The 17150-nt window shown below is 38.0% G+C and overlaps 1 protein-coding gene across 1 annotated transcript in view; it reads left to right on the top strand.

Annotated features, from left to right (window-relative positions):
* FBXL7 (F-box and leucine rich repeat protein 7) overlaps positions 1-17150 on the top strand; it is a 176060-nt gene that overhangs the window by 27527 nt on the left and 131383 nt on the right. Inside the window, exon 2 of the mRNA XM_083865099.1 lies at positions 13212-13301. Coding sequence (XP_083721225.1) covers positions 13212-13301 — 90 coding nt within the window. The remainder of the gene's footprint in view (positions 1-13211; positions 13302-17150) is intronic.

Genomic DNA, 17150 nt, shown 5'->3' with positions numbered 1-17150 from the left:
TGATAGTAGTCCTTTTTGAGAGGCGTGCTTTTCTTCAGAGTCAGATGTGATAACTGTGCCAAAAAGGCATCTGCTGTTGGGCATTGTCAGCAGAGCTCGGAGATGAATCGACCTTTCTGTCTGACCTAGAACAGTGAACACATGCTCAGTATCCATCTCTTCCTTTGTGTGCCAAAACCACTTTGGCAAATATTCTTCTGTAGTTATGTATATTTTAAAATGCCTTAGACATATGATTCAAAATGCATTTTATTATTTGTGAGTCGACTGACTTAGTAAAGATATTTGTTATTAATAGGTGCCTCTGTCTACACCTTCAGATTTTGTAGTGATGCCTTCTGAGGTTGGGTTTCAGTTCAAGTAAGAGTATTTTATATTTCAAAGAAAGTATGCTGTATTGCAAAGGAAAAATCAGAACACTGCAGATTAAGAAGTAACCATTGAGAAAGCTTTCCTTGAGGTGGTCACTGACATCTGAAATCCAGATTATGAATTTCAAAGTAGTAGTAATATTGGTGCACTTATTGCATTGTACAGCTTTGATTTCTGAAGTGATCTTAAAAATGGACACACTCTTGGATTTCATGACCACGTGCATCTGTGTGTGCATTTATATGCAGAAATCAGGTACCTCTGAGTTTTCAAGACAGCATGGATGTTCAAATAGCACTTATTCTTTTGGTTAGATTATGAATTAGTAGTTGTGCTATGCTGGAATCGCAGCAGGAATCTGTCTAAAACTCTTACTTTCCTATAGCAACTTTGTTTAGGTGGCTATTGATTTTTATTTCAGATGTGTAGTATAATCATTCAATAGTATCTGTTCCCCACTGCTGGAAGCATGGGAAGTTTTCTTTAGAAAGTAGTTATACAATCCCACCTCTGCTATTCAGCATTTCAGATAGATTCCTACTTGTTTTCTGACATAGACATAGGACAAGTTTTTCTTGTGTTCTTCACTTCTGTCCTTCTGTCTTTCCAACCCGTACACACTGCCACTGCTTTTGTTTTGAGCAAGTACCTTTTAATGACTTCTTTTGACAGAGGTTATGAGAAGCACTGGAAAAACAGATGATGATTTTAAGCACTCCTGCCTTCTCTCAGTCCCTCTGGTAGTGGATGAATGTGCACTTATTGCCACAAGTGGAAAAATCAGCCTGTTTGGTTTAAAATGCCTCTGATGCATGCTCCCTGGACAGAGTTACTGGGCTTGCCTGTCCCAGACTCCTGTAGGCTTTATACCTGGCTTTAAAAAACGTTAGCCTTAAATTTCCTTTAATGAAGGTAAGGAGTACCCAAGGAAATAACACATGGTAATTAATCACATGAGAAATCACTGCTTCAGTATTAGTTTCAATATGTTGTTTTAGTTTTGGAGAAGTGAGTTTCAGTACAGAGTGATTTGGTTTTGGTATTAATTTGCAAAAATTCTCTGAAACACGGACTTACTTTTGCATTTCAATCACATTTTGCACTATGTACTAATGAACTGGTAGAAGAGTGTCTCAACCTTCTGAATGCCCTTTCTGTATTACAGCAGTAGTTTTGCTCATAGATTTATCCTGGCTAGCATAATAGAGAATGAAAGAAATCAGCAAAACTTCTAGCTGGGTTGGACAAGCAGTTTTGCTCCTGTTGTCATGCTACAGATCGTTTCTGAAGACTAAATTTTAAGAGAAGTAAATCAGGTTCTTAGCATGGCATGGTGTATTTCTCAAATGTAGTTTTACAGTGGCATTTACTTAAAACTTATGTCTGAAAAAGAATCATATGAGTCGTTAGCAGCTCTCCTAAGTATAGTTAGCAAAGGATAAGCTGTCCTTTTAATAGGATATTGTGGAAATGAGCACTGGAGCAAGCTTCCTGCACCTGTGGCTCTTTGACATCAGCTGTGTTTTGATCTGATACACAGCCATGGATGTGCCAAGACCGAAGAGGTGCAGATGTTTCCCTCTGGCTCATGTAAACTATATTCTCCCCTGGAAATAAAATGCAGCTTGCTATTGCCTACAACTACAAAAGGAGATGCATAGAGGTTAAGGAAGTGCTTGGGTATGAAAGGTGCCAAATGGCACTAGACAGATTTTCAAAGGGGAGGGAGTGGGAGGAAATGCACAACTGTTGTCAGTTCCCAGGACAGAACTACTCTGCTCCATGCTCTGTGATGCATATAGAAGTCCAGACTTTCTCTGTCTGCTAGCAAAAATGAACTGATGTGATTGTAAATTTTATTAGACTTACTTGCTAGAAACCATCAGACAGGTTGGAGCAAATGCAGGAAGGTGCAAACTAAATCCCACGTCTGAATTGTTGAACATCTCTACTCCACACTTGAAAAACACTTTGAGAATGTTTCTTGTCAGACAGATTGTGGTCAAGGAGTTGGAACAGTTCTCACAGAAATGAGTTAGTGGTGGTCACTGCTTTCAGCAAAATGAAACTAACCAGAGACTGAAAGAATTAGGAAAAGTTGAGTTGTATTGTTCAAAGGCAAAGCTATTCACTTTGTTTGGCTACTCTTGCCTGACAGGTCTGCCAAAAAAGGCTGCTGTCCTGGGTGTTGCTCAGTTCAGTTTGGTTTACTAGGCACATCTCTCAAAGTCAAGAGGAGTAAGGGGCTGATCCTTAAGTAGAACCAGTTGGGCCATCTTCACATTACACTGCATGAGTAGCTTACCTGGATTCAGGGTGATACAAAAGCCATAAAAATGTATAATTGAGTGGAATTTTATGCAAGGAGAGAACCAGAAGTATCTTGTAGATAGTGTGCTTGGACCTTATCCTGTTGAGGATAAGATGTTGAGATCCACAGAGCCTGGTCTGTGTCTGCCATTAGCCTCAGCCCATCTGGCATCCCTATTTGAATTTCTAGTTTCCTTCTCATGTTACCAACCTGATTCTTGACAGCAGTTTTTGTATAATAAGCTGTTTCTTCTATAGTAATTACTGCTGCATTGCACCACTTTATGGTCTTTCTCTCAACTTTTAAGTTACCTCAGTTATTACAACTTTTAATAATGGTTGAGTGGTTGGTAGGTTGTGGATATTGTAGTGGTGTTTTTTGTTTGTTAATTTGGGTTTTTAAAAGGTTGGGGTTTTTTTGTTGTTTGTTTGGTTTGGTGTTTTTTGTTCCTTTTGGGGTTTATGCTTGGTTTGGGATTTTTTTTGGTGTTGTTTGTTTGGGTTTTGTTTTGGTTTTGGTTTGGAAAAATTCTTTAAAATGATCCATGTTTCTTTGGTGTGGCTTCTGTTAGTTTTTTACCAGTATTGATTAATTTAAAAATATGCACAAAAGGGTGATCAAGAAGCAGAGATGATTGCCTGAGTGTTTTAAGGCTGCTTACATGATGTTGTAGTAAGTGTGGTGAAGATTTGGTGTCAAATGACAGAATATTAATGCAAGCAGCACGTCCTCTGTCCTCTCTTCTGTACAGGTAGTGAGATGGCTCAGAGTAAGCAACTTAGGATGAATTAAAGAGCATTGCAAGAATCAGCGTGGTGCTGGGCAGGATGATTGGGAGCTGGAGACTGGCCCTGCTGCATTATTGCTGGTCCCCAGAAACCATCCAGACAAGAATATTGTGAGCAAGAGATTCTTTTAAACTGTCATGTGTAGTGGTCACTGGCATACCCACTCTGTTTCTGTTGCTTCTGCTCTCTTTTAATCTGCTGGAGATATACCCTAGTTCCAGTATTCTTTCTTTCCTGTAATGAGATACTAATATTGCCAATACTGAAGAATGAGTTATATACCAAAGAGCAGAACTACTTCTTGTTGGTTCTGCTGGAAAGAAGGGGGATGAAGCATGTCTTTTCACAAAAAGATTAGATTAAACACTTTTGAAAGCAGTGCCTTTTTAATTTTTTTGATTTTTTTTTTCAGAATTACTCAGTTTAATTTGAGCCTTATGGGTATACTTCAGAAGGAATTTTATAATTCTCGAACTGTAACCAAACAATCTTTGACAGTGGCATGCATACTACTAAAGAGTGAGAATGAAAAACATTTCAAAATTAAATACTGAATTATCAGCAGAGAAGATATTAGTTACCTTTGGTTTTTTTCCTTAATGTGTCCTTCTTTCACTGAAAACCAGTGAGAGCTGTAAATAATGTGGTCCTGGTGAAGCCTGTAGGGCAAGCTAAAAAAATGTCCCTTGTCTTCTTGTTGCTGGTTTGTTGGACTCCCTTGGAGTATGCTGTGATTAAAATAGATGAAGAAATTCTAATGCCTTGAGGGAGATACATTTATGTTTAACTCTTCTGGAGTTTCCATGCCATGTTTTCATGTTTTCTGACAGGAAGATTTTTTTGTGAAAGACAGCTGAAATATAGATAATGATGCAAAAGGAATAAAAACGCTGAATTGGCACTGAAAGCACAGCATCTCTATGGAGAATTACTGTCTTACTCGTATTCTGGGGATGAGCCTATGTGTTGTTTTGGGTAACAAAATTTTACTCTCAGTGTTCATGCAGTGACTGCAGGGCCAAATTACAGTAGTGTGCACAGTCTCTGTACAGAGTTGAGACTAGAAGATTAATTTATGTAATTGAAACGACAGAGAATTTTCAACAGGAATAAGGGCATTTTCTATTTTATTAAAATGATCTGTTAAAACTGTGTTGTAAAAAAATCAGACAGATACTGGGTCTTTTTGTTTTGTGGTTTGGCTCTTTTTTTTAGTTTTCAGTGCAATCATTGCCAGACATCTGTGATTAGTGCAACATTAGAACTTTGCATTTCATAGAATTCAGAGAAAAAGGAAGAAGAAATCTAAAGCTGATTGTCAAATGTATTGTGTGAAGCCTTAGTTTGATTTCTTTGTAAGTATGGCTTCTTTCATACTCTTAATTGTTTTTAACTCAGTTATTATGTGCTGATGAGTTTCATTTCTGAACCTGCTAGTATGAGGTTTGTCATTTTGCCAAACTAGATTGTCAGTTAAAAAAGTAGGAATATTTCTCAAGTATGTAGGCTGTCTCCTCTTAGTTGCCTTTAAGATACCATTCTCTATCACAATATGTCTTTTTTCAAAAATCTGTTTCATTTACTTTTTGTAATCCCACTATTTTTCAAAGGCTCCTCCTATTTGCATCCTTGAGTCAGCCACTTCCCTTTCCATCTCCTCCCCTCCCTGTATCCATCAGTAAAGAAAAGCTGGAAGTGACTATGCTTATCTAAAGGAGTGGAGTGATCCTTGTCTGCTTTTCCTTAGCTGTCAGGTCATTTTCTTATTCTTCAAGATGTCATCTTAGGCTGTCAGATCTTATTCTCACACAAAAGATTTTTGTATCACTTTTAACAGTGTACACTGGTACCAGAGTACTTTGTATGATGTCTTGGTAAGGGTTTTTCACTTCCTCAACTCTTTAGCATTAACTCTGAGTTAAACAGCTCTCAATAGTCAGGCTGAAAATTTGGGAGCTATTGTGAGGTTGATTTTTGTGGTGTTACTATGTACTACACCAAAACAGCTGCTCCCTTAGCACTGCCATAGCAGCCACTTCCACGTGGAGGTTTCTTCTGCTTCCACTGTACCTGACTGAACAGTAAAATTGCTAGTGTTACGTTTAATATTAATCTTTTTTTGTTTAGATCTTGGAACTAGTTGTTTGTGAAAATTTACATACAGTGTTAATGGTAATATTGTGGAAATCAAACATGTATTTGGTGGGTTTGATTTTGTACTACTGAGCTATATCATGAAATTCAGACCTATACCAAATGTCTGATGCGTTCCAATGCAATAGCAGGTTGCAGCCACTTCAGAATCTATACTGGAATTCATCCTCTCAGGCTGCTTCCACTCTTTGGCATGTCTCATGCAATAAAGTGTCTGCCAATTTATATTTGGTATTGAACTGGATAGCCATTGCCTTTTCTGAATGGAAAGGATTAGCATATTGTTTAAATTACAATAGAGCTGGGAAAAAATACCAAAATCGAAGTAGCCATTAGTGGTGAACTTGTTAATGAAGTGACTTTCTCAGAGAAAGTATAAAACTAGAAAAAGGGTTTTGTTTTGATTTAATTGTGTTTATTAATTTCTTATGTTGGTTTAATAATTTTTTTTGGCTGATGGATTAAAGTAGTAGAGTTAAGGTTAGGTAATAAATTTGAGAACATTGTATCTTGAGTAAATGCCCATCTTAAAACATGGTGGTGATTGGATGACAACTTGTAATGGAAAGTCCTATATTGAATGAATGAACATTTTCTAAGAAAATTCTGTGATTGGTAGGAAGGCCACAGTTTTTTTTTCCCTGTTTCCTTGGCAAAGTAGAAGGTTACAGAGTAGGATCCATTTTTGGAATACAGGCTGAGCCATTTCAATGAAAGATAGTATTTGAATACTTAGTCGAGAGACATGCTAGTGCTGCTGAGTAGTATAAAAGAATGTTAAAGATTTCTCATCTTGTTTTCTCACTTTGAGTTCAAATAAGCAAAGATCTTGCATTCTTTCCTTCTCAGGCAGCCTAGACTAAACAGTTCATGGGCTTTTATCGGAGTGTGTTTGAAAAGTAGAGCTTAACACTTGGACTGGGTGCAAAGTTTGGCTGCAAACAAGCATTACCTTCTGGCATGCAGGCTGCTTAGCAGGTGTAAAGGCCTCAGAGTAGTTTGATGCCTTATTGATTCTTTATAAACCTAGCAGTGGTGTGGGTTGTTTGTCACTCTGTATCGTGAAATCCTTTGATAAAGCAGATGTGTACTGTCTTCAAAAAGTAGGGTGACCTTCATAGTCCAATATAAAGGTTCTTGGTTAACAAGCCTCATCAGTGAGGCTTGAAGTTCTCTAGAAAGGGGATAATATCTGGAAAAGATATCATCTGTTACACAGATGAGGCAACATGTGCCCTGCCTCTCTTTAGTCATTAGATTAGATGAATCCAGTTGAAGTCTTCATTAAATTAAGCCTTCAGCTATTCTAAACTCATTGTGTTATTTAGCACCAAGATGAGAGTTAAAGATGTCCCGACTACAAACCCAGTAGGCTTCTAGCACAGCAGTTAGATTCTATGACTATGTGAACAATTTTATTTAAGTTTCATGATTTTTATCCAGTTGTTCTGAAGACTTGCTGGTAATAAACATCATTCTGTGAAACAGTTCTGAAAAATTCAATCCCCCACCTGCACTTTAATGTATGTTTTTCAAACCTTTTGCAGTATAGTGGATAAACTATCGGGTCTTGCTGGCTGCAGAACTTCCACAGCCATATTTACATCAGATTTAAATAATGCTTATTGCCTTTGTTGTTACAGCTTCACCTTTCAAGTGGCTTCTTGTATCTGGTTGTAACCCTGCCTCAAAAAGGTGACACTGAGGGGCTGAGCCTCTGGGTTTCCCTGCTCTGACGTGCCCACCCACCTGTGGCTGAGGGGCTCAGCCATGCCCTGTGGTGGGGCCAGTGGAGCTGGCTGGTACCTGCACCTGGAAAAAGTTCCTAAAAGAAATAAAAAACATAAGGTGACTTACTCCGTACCAGAGATATATTAGTTTAGTGTACCCTGTTGGCATTTGCAGGAGGTTTAGTCGTGTGCTGTGGTATTTGAGAAGGTGAGGCAGGCACTGACTGGAAGAACAAAACTGGCCAAATTGGCCTGTAGGACCTGAATTGAAATTTAGCTTAAAACTTACAGAAATGCTGCAGAACTAAGTGTACTATTTCATAGCTAAGTTATGCCAGATTTCACAGCCAAATTTCACAATCCTGGAAGCTGGAGTTGTGGTTTAAAAATTAAAAAAAGTAATGTAAAAATGCTTGTGGAGATTCCACTTGTGACAGTTTTAAGAAATATTGTCCCAAAGTACTACTGCTAGTAAATATCTGCAAACTCTTCAAACTTCAGTGTGCTTCCTGTGAAACATTGTTTATTTCATTTCCTTGGGATTGGAGTTTATGCAGATTACTGTTTGTTTTATCATATCCTGACAAATGTTGGGTGGAATGAAATTTGGAGCCTGCTTGTTATATTGGCACGTGTTTTAATTTGAGAAAATAAAAAAGCAGCAAACTCAAGAGACATACTCTTAATATTTTAGGGCAGAAGGTCAATGTGAATCTGTAGATGAACATATTTAGTCCTGAAAGCAGTTCAGTGAGTAACAATGCTTGTAGGTGGGTAACTTCAGTGTTGAAACAGTGGTAGTTTGCTCAGCAGTTAAGAATTAATAGATGGAAACCAGTTTCATGACATATAATTTCCATTGGTACAAATGTAAAGTTCAAGGATAATGATTGTCCAAAGTGTGTAGTCCAACTTTTCTTGTACTTTGGATAAATTAATTGATAGATTGCATCTTTAAAGGATGCTATATATCTACAAAGCCTAAGTACTGCATTAGACTGCTGATTTCCATGGGAATACTTGGAAACATACTAGGAGCCTGCAGTCTTTGGAGGTGCAGATTGTAAAGAGATACACTTGAGGTTTTGGTGACTTGGACCAGCATAATGTGTGTCATGGAAACAAGAGAAGGAAAAGAGATTTTTCTTTCCTCTTGAATGATCCCTGATGCTTTGAGGTTTGGATTGATTTTTTTTTTTCTGGATCTCTTTTTGATGTGGTTGGCATGTATTTGATTTTAAAAGAACTTGTCTGAAGATATAAAAGAGAAAGTAATGATCATCTGGTAGGAAAACCATGCACATATGTGCTTTCATGTTGAGAAGTTTAATTTGAATAATGTAATTTGGATAAGAATTGATGGCTTAAGTAAACAAAGTTTTCAGATTTTTTTTTTTTTTTTACATCAAAGCCATTGTAATGTAACACTTTTGGACAGTTAAAAAGATTAATGGATATTCTGGACTTAATTGCTTTCTGCTCTCTTTTCCTAGATGATTATTTTGTTTTTCTGTTTTGGCATTTTGTCTAATGTTTCACTTCAGCATGGCAAGCAGTTGATTTGGTCCTACTATCCATTTAATTCCTGAGGTACCTGTCACTGCCTGCTGAAGAAAGGTGTCATCACATAAGAACTTGATGTCAAGAGAAATGCTGTTGTTACTTTCCAGGCTGACACATAAGGAACAATGTTCAGGTCAGCCTGTCTTTGAGATCTTAGAAGGACGTAAAATATGACATGCAAATGCCTATAAACCAGAATCCAATACAAGTGTCCTGCAAAAAATAACCTAGTAAAACTGTTCCAGGGCAGGTGAGGGGGACTCACTGCTCTTCAGCCTCGGCCAGCCTTTGCATATGTGGTTCCAAAAATAGGTTTTTTAGCGGCAAGCAGTTATAGACTGTGCTTTCCCAGGGAAGTATAAATTGCATTGATTCTGTCCTGACTGATCTATGATGTCCTTGACACTTCTCAGTGACTGTGACTGGCAGAATCCAAAGTTTGCAAAACTGAAGATACAAACACTTTTATAAAAAAAAAACATAATGCCATAGTCAATATAGCCATCTGTGATAATAAAAAGAAAATAAGAGACATTATTTTAATAGTTGTGATTCAAAAAGTTACAAGGTAAATTTAATAAGGCTGTAGGGCTACTGAGTAGAAAGACACCAACGGCTGAAAAACTTCTGTGGGCTACAAAGACCTGGAGACAATGTTCAGGAGACGTATCTGTTATATTATATGCTTACCTGATTCTAGCTTTCTTTCCAGCAGGATCAAAATGTAATCTGTAGGAAACAGCGTACTAGGTTAGATGGCTGGAATCTTGTTCCTACAACTGTTGTAAGATTTTGGCACTGGTGGGCAGAAAAAAAAAAAAGTCAGTACTTTTGCTTCTTCAGAAGCAGGTCAGAGACGTTGCTTGAATTGCAACTGTGTAGCTGTGTGATTCTTTGCAGGTGTTGTGAAGTACATGTTACCTTCACTCCCAGTGTGAATTGTGTTGTATTTTAGAAAATAGGTTTCTTCTGTCATATCTACTTACTGCCATAGTGCAGTTTCCTTTCTTTTGGATTGCAGCTTCTGGCTTAGAAATAAAAAACTGTTGACTGTATGAAGGAAGCTCTAGATGATTGCAAGTCATGTTAGGGAAGCTTTTGGCAGGCCTTTAATTTGTTTAAGCAGAGGATCAAATGCAGTAATTACTGCTGTAGTCTGCAATACTGCCCTCTGTTTGATCCTTCTAGTTGTCATTGCATTAGAAATCTTGTCAGGGTATATTTATGTGCAATGACTTTCTCAGTGTACTTTTTGAATTGGAGAGGAACTGGTCTCTGGAAACCAATGTTATACAGTGCTTTAAGTTTTCCCTATGGCATTAGGGAAATCAGCAGTCTTTGAATTTCTGTGATTCTAATATTCCATGTAATCATTTAGGTTGGAAAAGACCCTTACAATCCAGTCCAACTGTGAACCCAGCGCTGCCAAGTCCATCACTAAACCATGTCCCTAAACACTACATCTGCATATATTTTAAATACCACCAGGGATGGTGACTCCACCACTTCTCTGAGCAGCCTGTTCCAATGCCTGAACACCTTTCAGTGCAGAAAATTTTCCTAATATCAAACCTGAACTTCCCCTGGCACAATTTGATGCTGTTTCCTCTTGTCTGTCGCTTCTTACTTGGGAGAAGAGGCCAGCTACAATCTCCGGGCTGAACAGCTGTTGCTCTCTTAGCCTTTCCTCTTTGGAGAGTATTTAAATACTGTTATGTTTTAGCTCTGGCATGTGTACATGAGTCTCCAGTAGCCAAATCTAGCATACTCCAAGCTTTGTTTTGCACTGAAAAAAAAGCAAAAAAAAAAGATATATAGTGTCAGCTAGTCTATCTGAAACACATTAAAAATTGCTAGAAAGTATCTCTTGCTTTGCCTTCATCTGAGTTGAGAGCTTCAGAGTAGGCAGTAAGGAAAAAGGCTGGTTTTGGGATTGTATGCAGTAAGAGAACTCCATCTACAAATATAATTACAGGTAGAACTGTGGCCAACCAAAGCAGTAACTATGGGGGTTTTTTTTCTTAACTTCTAGTTTTAAATTCTTGCAAGGTGTTAAAATATTTTAAAGTTCAAGTAGATTTAAATGATAAATATCTACACTTATATCAGGTATTTCATAATTTCTACAGAAGTATGCAATTGTAAATATGTTGCTACTAGGTGTACTGACAATTAGTAGCCTACAGTGGGTAAAATATTTTGGTTATGCTGTTTGAGGTGGGCTTGTATTTGGGGGTGAATAGAACTGCTGTTGTTAATGGGGAGGTGTGGAGCCTGGGAAGGATTCACTTTGTGAAAACAGTCCATGCTAGATAGGACCATCTTGCAACTTGCTGTTATTTGATATCACTGACTTCCTTTCCCTCTTTCCTCTCCCTTTATCTTAAAAAAAGATAAGCTATTTTTTAGAGGAAATCCTGTTTATTTGCTTTGAGGAAATTTTCCAGTTACTCTGTTTAGTTTTGTTTTCTTTCTATTAATCTGTTAAGGAGTGCTGATACCTCTTGGAATTTTATTTTCTGCCTCTGGAGTTGCAGTTTTTGACACATAAGGAGTTGTTGGTAGTGGTGATTTGATTATCAGCTGCTGCTGGTGTTTCTTGTTCTTTGGCCTCTTCCTGGGAAAGAGCATTTAGTACCTACCCTTCCCTTTTATCTTCTGCCTTTCTTCTACCACAAACCTCGTTGCCTTAGCCATAGAGTTTTTTTGGGGCAGTAATTTCCACAGTCTATTACTCCTACAACTCGTGTCACAGCTTGAGAGCAATTGAAGTGATATTCTCAAGTGCTCCTTCTTGGTTTTGCTTAACTTCTTAAAGGAATGTAAAAAGCAGTTAATGAATCACTGGAAATACACTTTTTTTCTTTCTCTTCACCAACTACTAGCTTTAGCCATTTATTTTTTTATTTTCTTCTGGCTATTTTAATATCCTTTCACTCCAGTTCATAATCATCTCTCAAATCTAAGCATGTTAACTCAAGCAACTTTCTGTGGAGAATGACGGATTAAGTGGCAGTACCTTGGTTGTGAAGCAATCTCCATTTGCACATTCTCCAGTCGTTTCCCATTAAAATTTAAATCCTTGTTCTGTTGTGGCACCTTTAAAAAGCAGACCTCTCTCTTACATCTAAATGTTATGAAAACCAGGCATACTGTAACCCAGAACCCCAAGGAATGCTTGATTGAAATAACAGATCAGAAAAGTCTCTTGCAACATTCCTGTGATTATAGATTTACTCAAGTGACAGAAACTTGGTGTCAGCTAGCTTTCTGCATACAGCCTAATTCTGGTCAAAAAATAACATAGGTCTTAAAGGCTTCAGTGATGCAGTGATTGTGGGGATAGGCAATTTCTTAAAATGTACCAGTATTCACTGCATTTCCTTTCTCTAGAATTATCTCACTTACTGCTCATTGGGTGGTTGGTTTGGTTCCTGCTGCAAAGTAGAGCAGTATTCCCTGTTAGTAATTACTGAGATTGAGTTGGATGAGTGAAGGGAAACAGAAGTGACTCCTTCTTAGACCCTTACAAGTACAGAAGAGTACAGATTTGGTTTAGCCAACTCTGTTCTTCTGTAGTATCTGTCTGGGTTAATCTTTAATATGTACATGGATTTCTTTTGTTTGTTACTTGCATCTAGAATTTGACATACTGAATATAGGTCTGAAGACAATGATTTGGAAATTCAGGAAATCCTTTTAAGAGAGAAAATAAGATAAGGAACATCCATAGATTATGATTTATAGTTAAGAACCCTCCACCATTAGTGAAAAGTTAGCTTTGAAATGGTGTATTACATCATGTAGTGAGCATGGTGAAGGAGAAAACAGGTACTTTGCTTTCCTTTTCACATGACCACATGACTTGAATACATGATGTGAACAAATAAGACTGGAATCTAAACTCGTTTGACATATTTTGAATGTAACCATTTATCCTGATCTATGTTAGAAGTATTTGAATGAGTGAGCTGAACATTTAAATTCCCTTAGTGTTGTTAATCACAAACATTTAATTTTCAATGGAGCTTAGCAAATATGTAGTGAGAGGCCCTGTGGCATAGGAGACTAATGCATGTGAAGATGCACATGCTAGAAGTTACAGTGAATTTCCATCCTAGTGTGTACAAAATGAACATCAGCTGCTTTAAACTTAGTTTAAAGCTTTCTGGAATTGTTTCAGGTTCAAATATTGAAGGTCTTTCTATTTCAGAGTTGATACTCACATTTACTCTCTCTCTCTCTCCCTCTCCTCTGCCCTCCCTCCCTCTCCCCCTCTTTCTCCTTTTGCAGGCAAGGGCAGCTCAAGCATCTCATCCGACGTGAGCTCAAGTACGGATCACACACCCACCAAAGCCCAGAAGAATGCAGCCACCAGTGAAGGTAGGCAGCTGGTACTCATTACCTAGGTCAGGCCCCCAGCAGAATCCTAGCAGTTTTCAGAAGAGGAGCCCCTCCTCCTCATTCCTTCTGTGTACAGTAGCATTGGTCTGCTAGAAATTCAAAAACGGTTCTTCCTTTAACCAGTTTTCACTACTACCTGTAATAGTTTCTGTTTGAAGACTTGACACAGATATAATTAAGTCAATAAACCTTACAATAAACCTTAAAATGTATGTCATCACCTAGATCTTTAGTGTCCAAGGCAAGGAGGTGTCATATCTGTGAATATCAGTATAGTGTTGTACTAACTGGCCTATGAACAGAGAAATGCTGATACTTTGACTTCTTACATGTGAGTAGCTTTTGCAGTTGTGTCTTTAAAGGCTGAGAGGAAATAATTATATATAATTTAATGAGGTAAGCCAGAAGGATTTTAAAAATTTGTACATTTGTATGCTTTAATCAGTATTTCTGTTTAAGTCTGTCGTAATGATTTGGTCATACTTGGTAGTAATCAAGTTAGAATTCTGATTTCTTACACTTCTGTCACTACAAATTAAGTTACAAGCTCTGATTGCTCTCAGTCTAGCTTTATTTCATATAGTTAAAGGAATTCAGAATTTTGAATAGTTCTAGTTTGGCAAGTCTGACTATGACTGTAGAATCTGTTCAGTAAAAGCAGTTCATGTAAGTAAAAGATGACCACATAAATCACAAGAGTTCTGTTGTTGGGCATGCATAATCCCCTACCAAGAATGAATATCTGGCACCTATGCATCGTGAGAGATACTGGTTTAGAATCTGTGCTTTTTAGTCCATTTAACAACGAACAAATAAATGGCTAATAGTGTTAAGTTGAATGGTAGACTTCAGGTTTTTCAGGTTTGTAGTTTCTTTTTCAGGCTAAGGTTTTTCTAAACATTAGATTCAAAAGTTTTGAGGTACCTGAAAGAGGTGGATTACCAGGACACAAAATAAATTGAGGAAATGTATTCTCTTTTTGACAGCCAAGAATGAAAAAGAAAAAACACAAAAGAATACTGGAAACTCTGAAGTTGATACTTAATAATTACTCTAAATTTCTGTTCTACTTCAGTCTGTAAAGCATTTTTTCCATTGGATTCAAATAAGATAATGCAAAATAAGCCTTTACTAAGATTCATGTTCTTAATTTAGCCCATTATTGAGCCAGTGAATATTAACGTTGACCTTGAAATCTTCACCACTAGTCTGCAACTGATTAACTCATTAGTGAGGGAGGTTTAAATGCAGGCCAGCAGATGCTCTAGTAGAAATATGGTTTTATGAGTTCAGATGCAAAATCAGAGTTCAGAGCAGCATAATTGGATGTTCTATACTTGGAGGCAATTTCAGATGCTTGCCTAATTTTTCTGTGCCCGGAAATAGAATGATTTGACAAACACCTATTTTGACAACAGATTCAGAGTTAGCTTCTTCCTCAGCCTGTTCCATTACTATTTTCTTACCATTATTTCTCCTGAAGAATTACTAATGTGCAGCAGTTTAATATAATTTATCTTCAGGTGGATTGCTGCGTAATCTGGCAGATATTTTGAATGTCATAACCAAAGAGCATAGGAATTCTGTGAAGGCAAGTGAGACCAGAGACATGGAAGTAGTTGGGGCAAAACAGGTGCTGTTGAAACTGGTGCTGTTAATGGAAGACATATTTATCAACTTCTGTCTGGATTTTTTACTAATGCTGCCTCTTTTGCCCATGAGCAGTAAACTTATGCTGAAGGAAGATTCAGCTGATAATAAAGACTCCTTCCTTCCACAAGATGACTTGAGTTCTGTTCTTACAGAAGACTGAATGTTTTTGTACTGTTCAGTTATAGAGTAATGTCTAGGGATCAATTAAGAATGGGAGTCTGATTGTGTTAGATGCTGTACAGGCAGTGGCACTTAAGTATCTTGGGGTGTTTGCATAACATTTTTAAACTGTTATTTATCTTTACCCAGTCCACTCTAGTATTTGCTTGCCATGGTACAGTAGTACCTGCCCAGCACAGAGATTGGTACAAGTATATTTCTTTTCACCAGAAACTGTCTACTGCAGGGACAGAATGCTCCAGTTCTGCCCATATTGTAAATTCACAGCACTGTGTGTTGTTCTATGGAGGAGCCATATGTTGTGTGGCAAGCTGTGTGCAGCTCAGTTTGGTGTGGGAAGGACTAGAAAACATTGCAGGTGAACTCTTCTTCACCTTCACTGCCATGGGAAATGATCCTGATGGAGCAAATGGCAGACAGCTTCTTTGCATCCTCTGATTTTCTATTGCCAGCTGCATTCTTGAGTGCCCTGCTCTGTGAAGAGCATAGTATTTGTTTGGGGCTGAAGGCCTTTCACAGCTCCTGCTTTCCAGCTTTCTAAACAGACTTAATTCTTTCCAGTTCTGCTTGTCTCCAGACAGCTTGTCTTCTGTTTCTGTAAGACAGGTAACACAACACTTGTTGAAGCTGAATCAACTGAATGAATGCCTTGAAGCAATTAGAAAAGAAATTTGTGGGACTGATCCATCTTAGCACTTACTCTACTGCAGAGGAGCAGTCATGTAAAGTACTACTTAGCCAGCTACATATTCCCAAGAACTGCAAAAAATGTCAAGCAGGACTCTTGCTTGGAAGAGCAAACCACCTCAGGAAGTATCTGATGGCAGGTGTTATCTTGCTATCATTTTGAGCAATCAAACCACACTCTTCATCCTGATGACTGCAACCATGTTATCTGTAACGTTTCAGAGCTGTGATGTTTCTCTAAAGAATGAGTACCAGAAATAGGCAACAAGATGCAAGCAAGATGGCTTTTGTTCTTCCATTCCTAGATATCCTATTAAGGCAACATAATTTAACTTTCTCGATGGGCATGGGTGGTGTAGTTGTGGGCAAAATAATGGTACCTTCCCTTACACTGTGGATTTAGAGCATCTGTAGAGTTGTGAAATTATTTTGTTTTGGAGACAAAATGTTGGCCATGCTACCAAGTGTGTCTGGGTGAAGGGCACATCTTCCCCAGAAAAGGAAGCTATCCTTAGCTGAAGAAGCTCAATGTCCCTCAATGATTCATCAGAGAGGTAACCACTACTCTGTTTTTGTTGCATAGAGGAAATCAGACAGTACCTGGCAGACTATGCAGCTTCCTAAAGTCAGGCTTTGACATACCAGTGATGCACTTGAGAGCGACACAGAGGTGCTGAAACTGGAGTCCAGTGGCTCTCACTTTATGTACTTCAGTGAAGGGAAGGTGGCAAAACCCAGATGTCTGGTCCTCTTTGTAAATCACAGGCTGGAGAGACCTGTTTGTTTGGTTACAGCTTGGCTTAGGTGGAAGCATGGTAACCTGTGGGTGTGCATGCACACTGATGCCTCCACACTGTCTCCTCTTCTGAGGAAACAGTTTTCTTTAATTTTGAATATATACTGCCTTTTACTTCTTTTCCAGTCTCAGACATGGTCTGCTATTCTTTACCCTTTCAATCAATTATAGTCAGAAATGTGAGATTGCATGAGTTTTTACTACCCCCCATTGCTCTCTGGCAAGTGAAAGACTAAATGGATTTTTGTGGACCATTTAAATGCAATTTTCTGGCACAGTCTCAGTTGGAATATTATTATCTGAAACTTGATTTAGAAGATTAGACTGAATGACTGTTTTTGTATGGGTTTACCTTGATCAGGGAGTTTTTGTCTAACACTTACCTGCAAAGCATGGAATGTTATGTCCAAGCTGGATGCTCTGTATTAACTTGACTGACTGACTGGTTTTCAAATAAAAAAATCAATACTGTTTGCACTTCATGTATAGCCCCATTAAGAAGTAATCCAGAG

Source organism: Zosterops lateralis (assembly GCF_965231275.1).
Source record: "Zosterops lateralis genome assembly, chromosome: 1".
NCBI lineage: Eukaryota > Metazoa > Chordata > Aves > Passeriformes > Zosteropidae > Zosterops > Zosterops lateralis.
The sequence above is the reverse complement of the archived record's forward strand: the minus strand, read 5'-3'. Positions and strand labels throughout refer to the sequence as shown.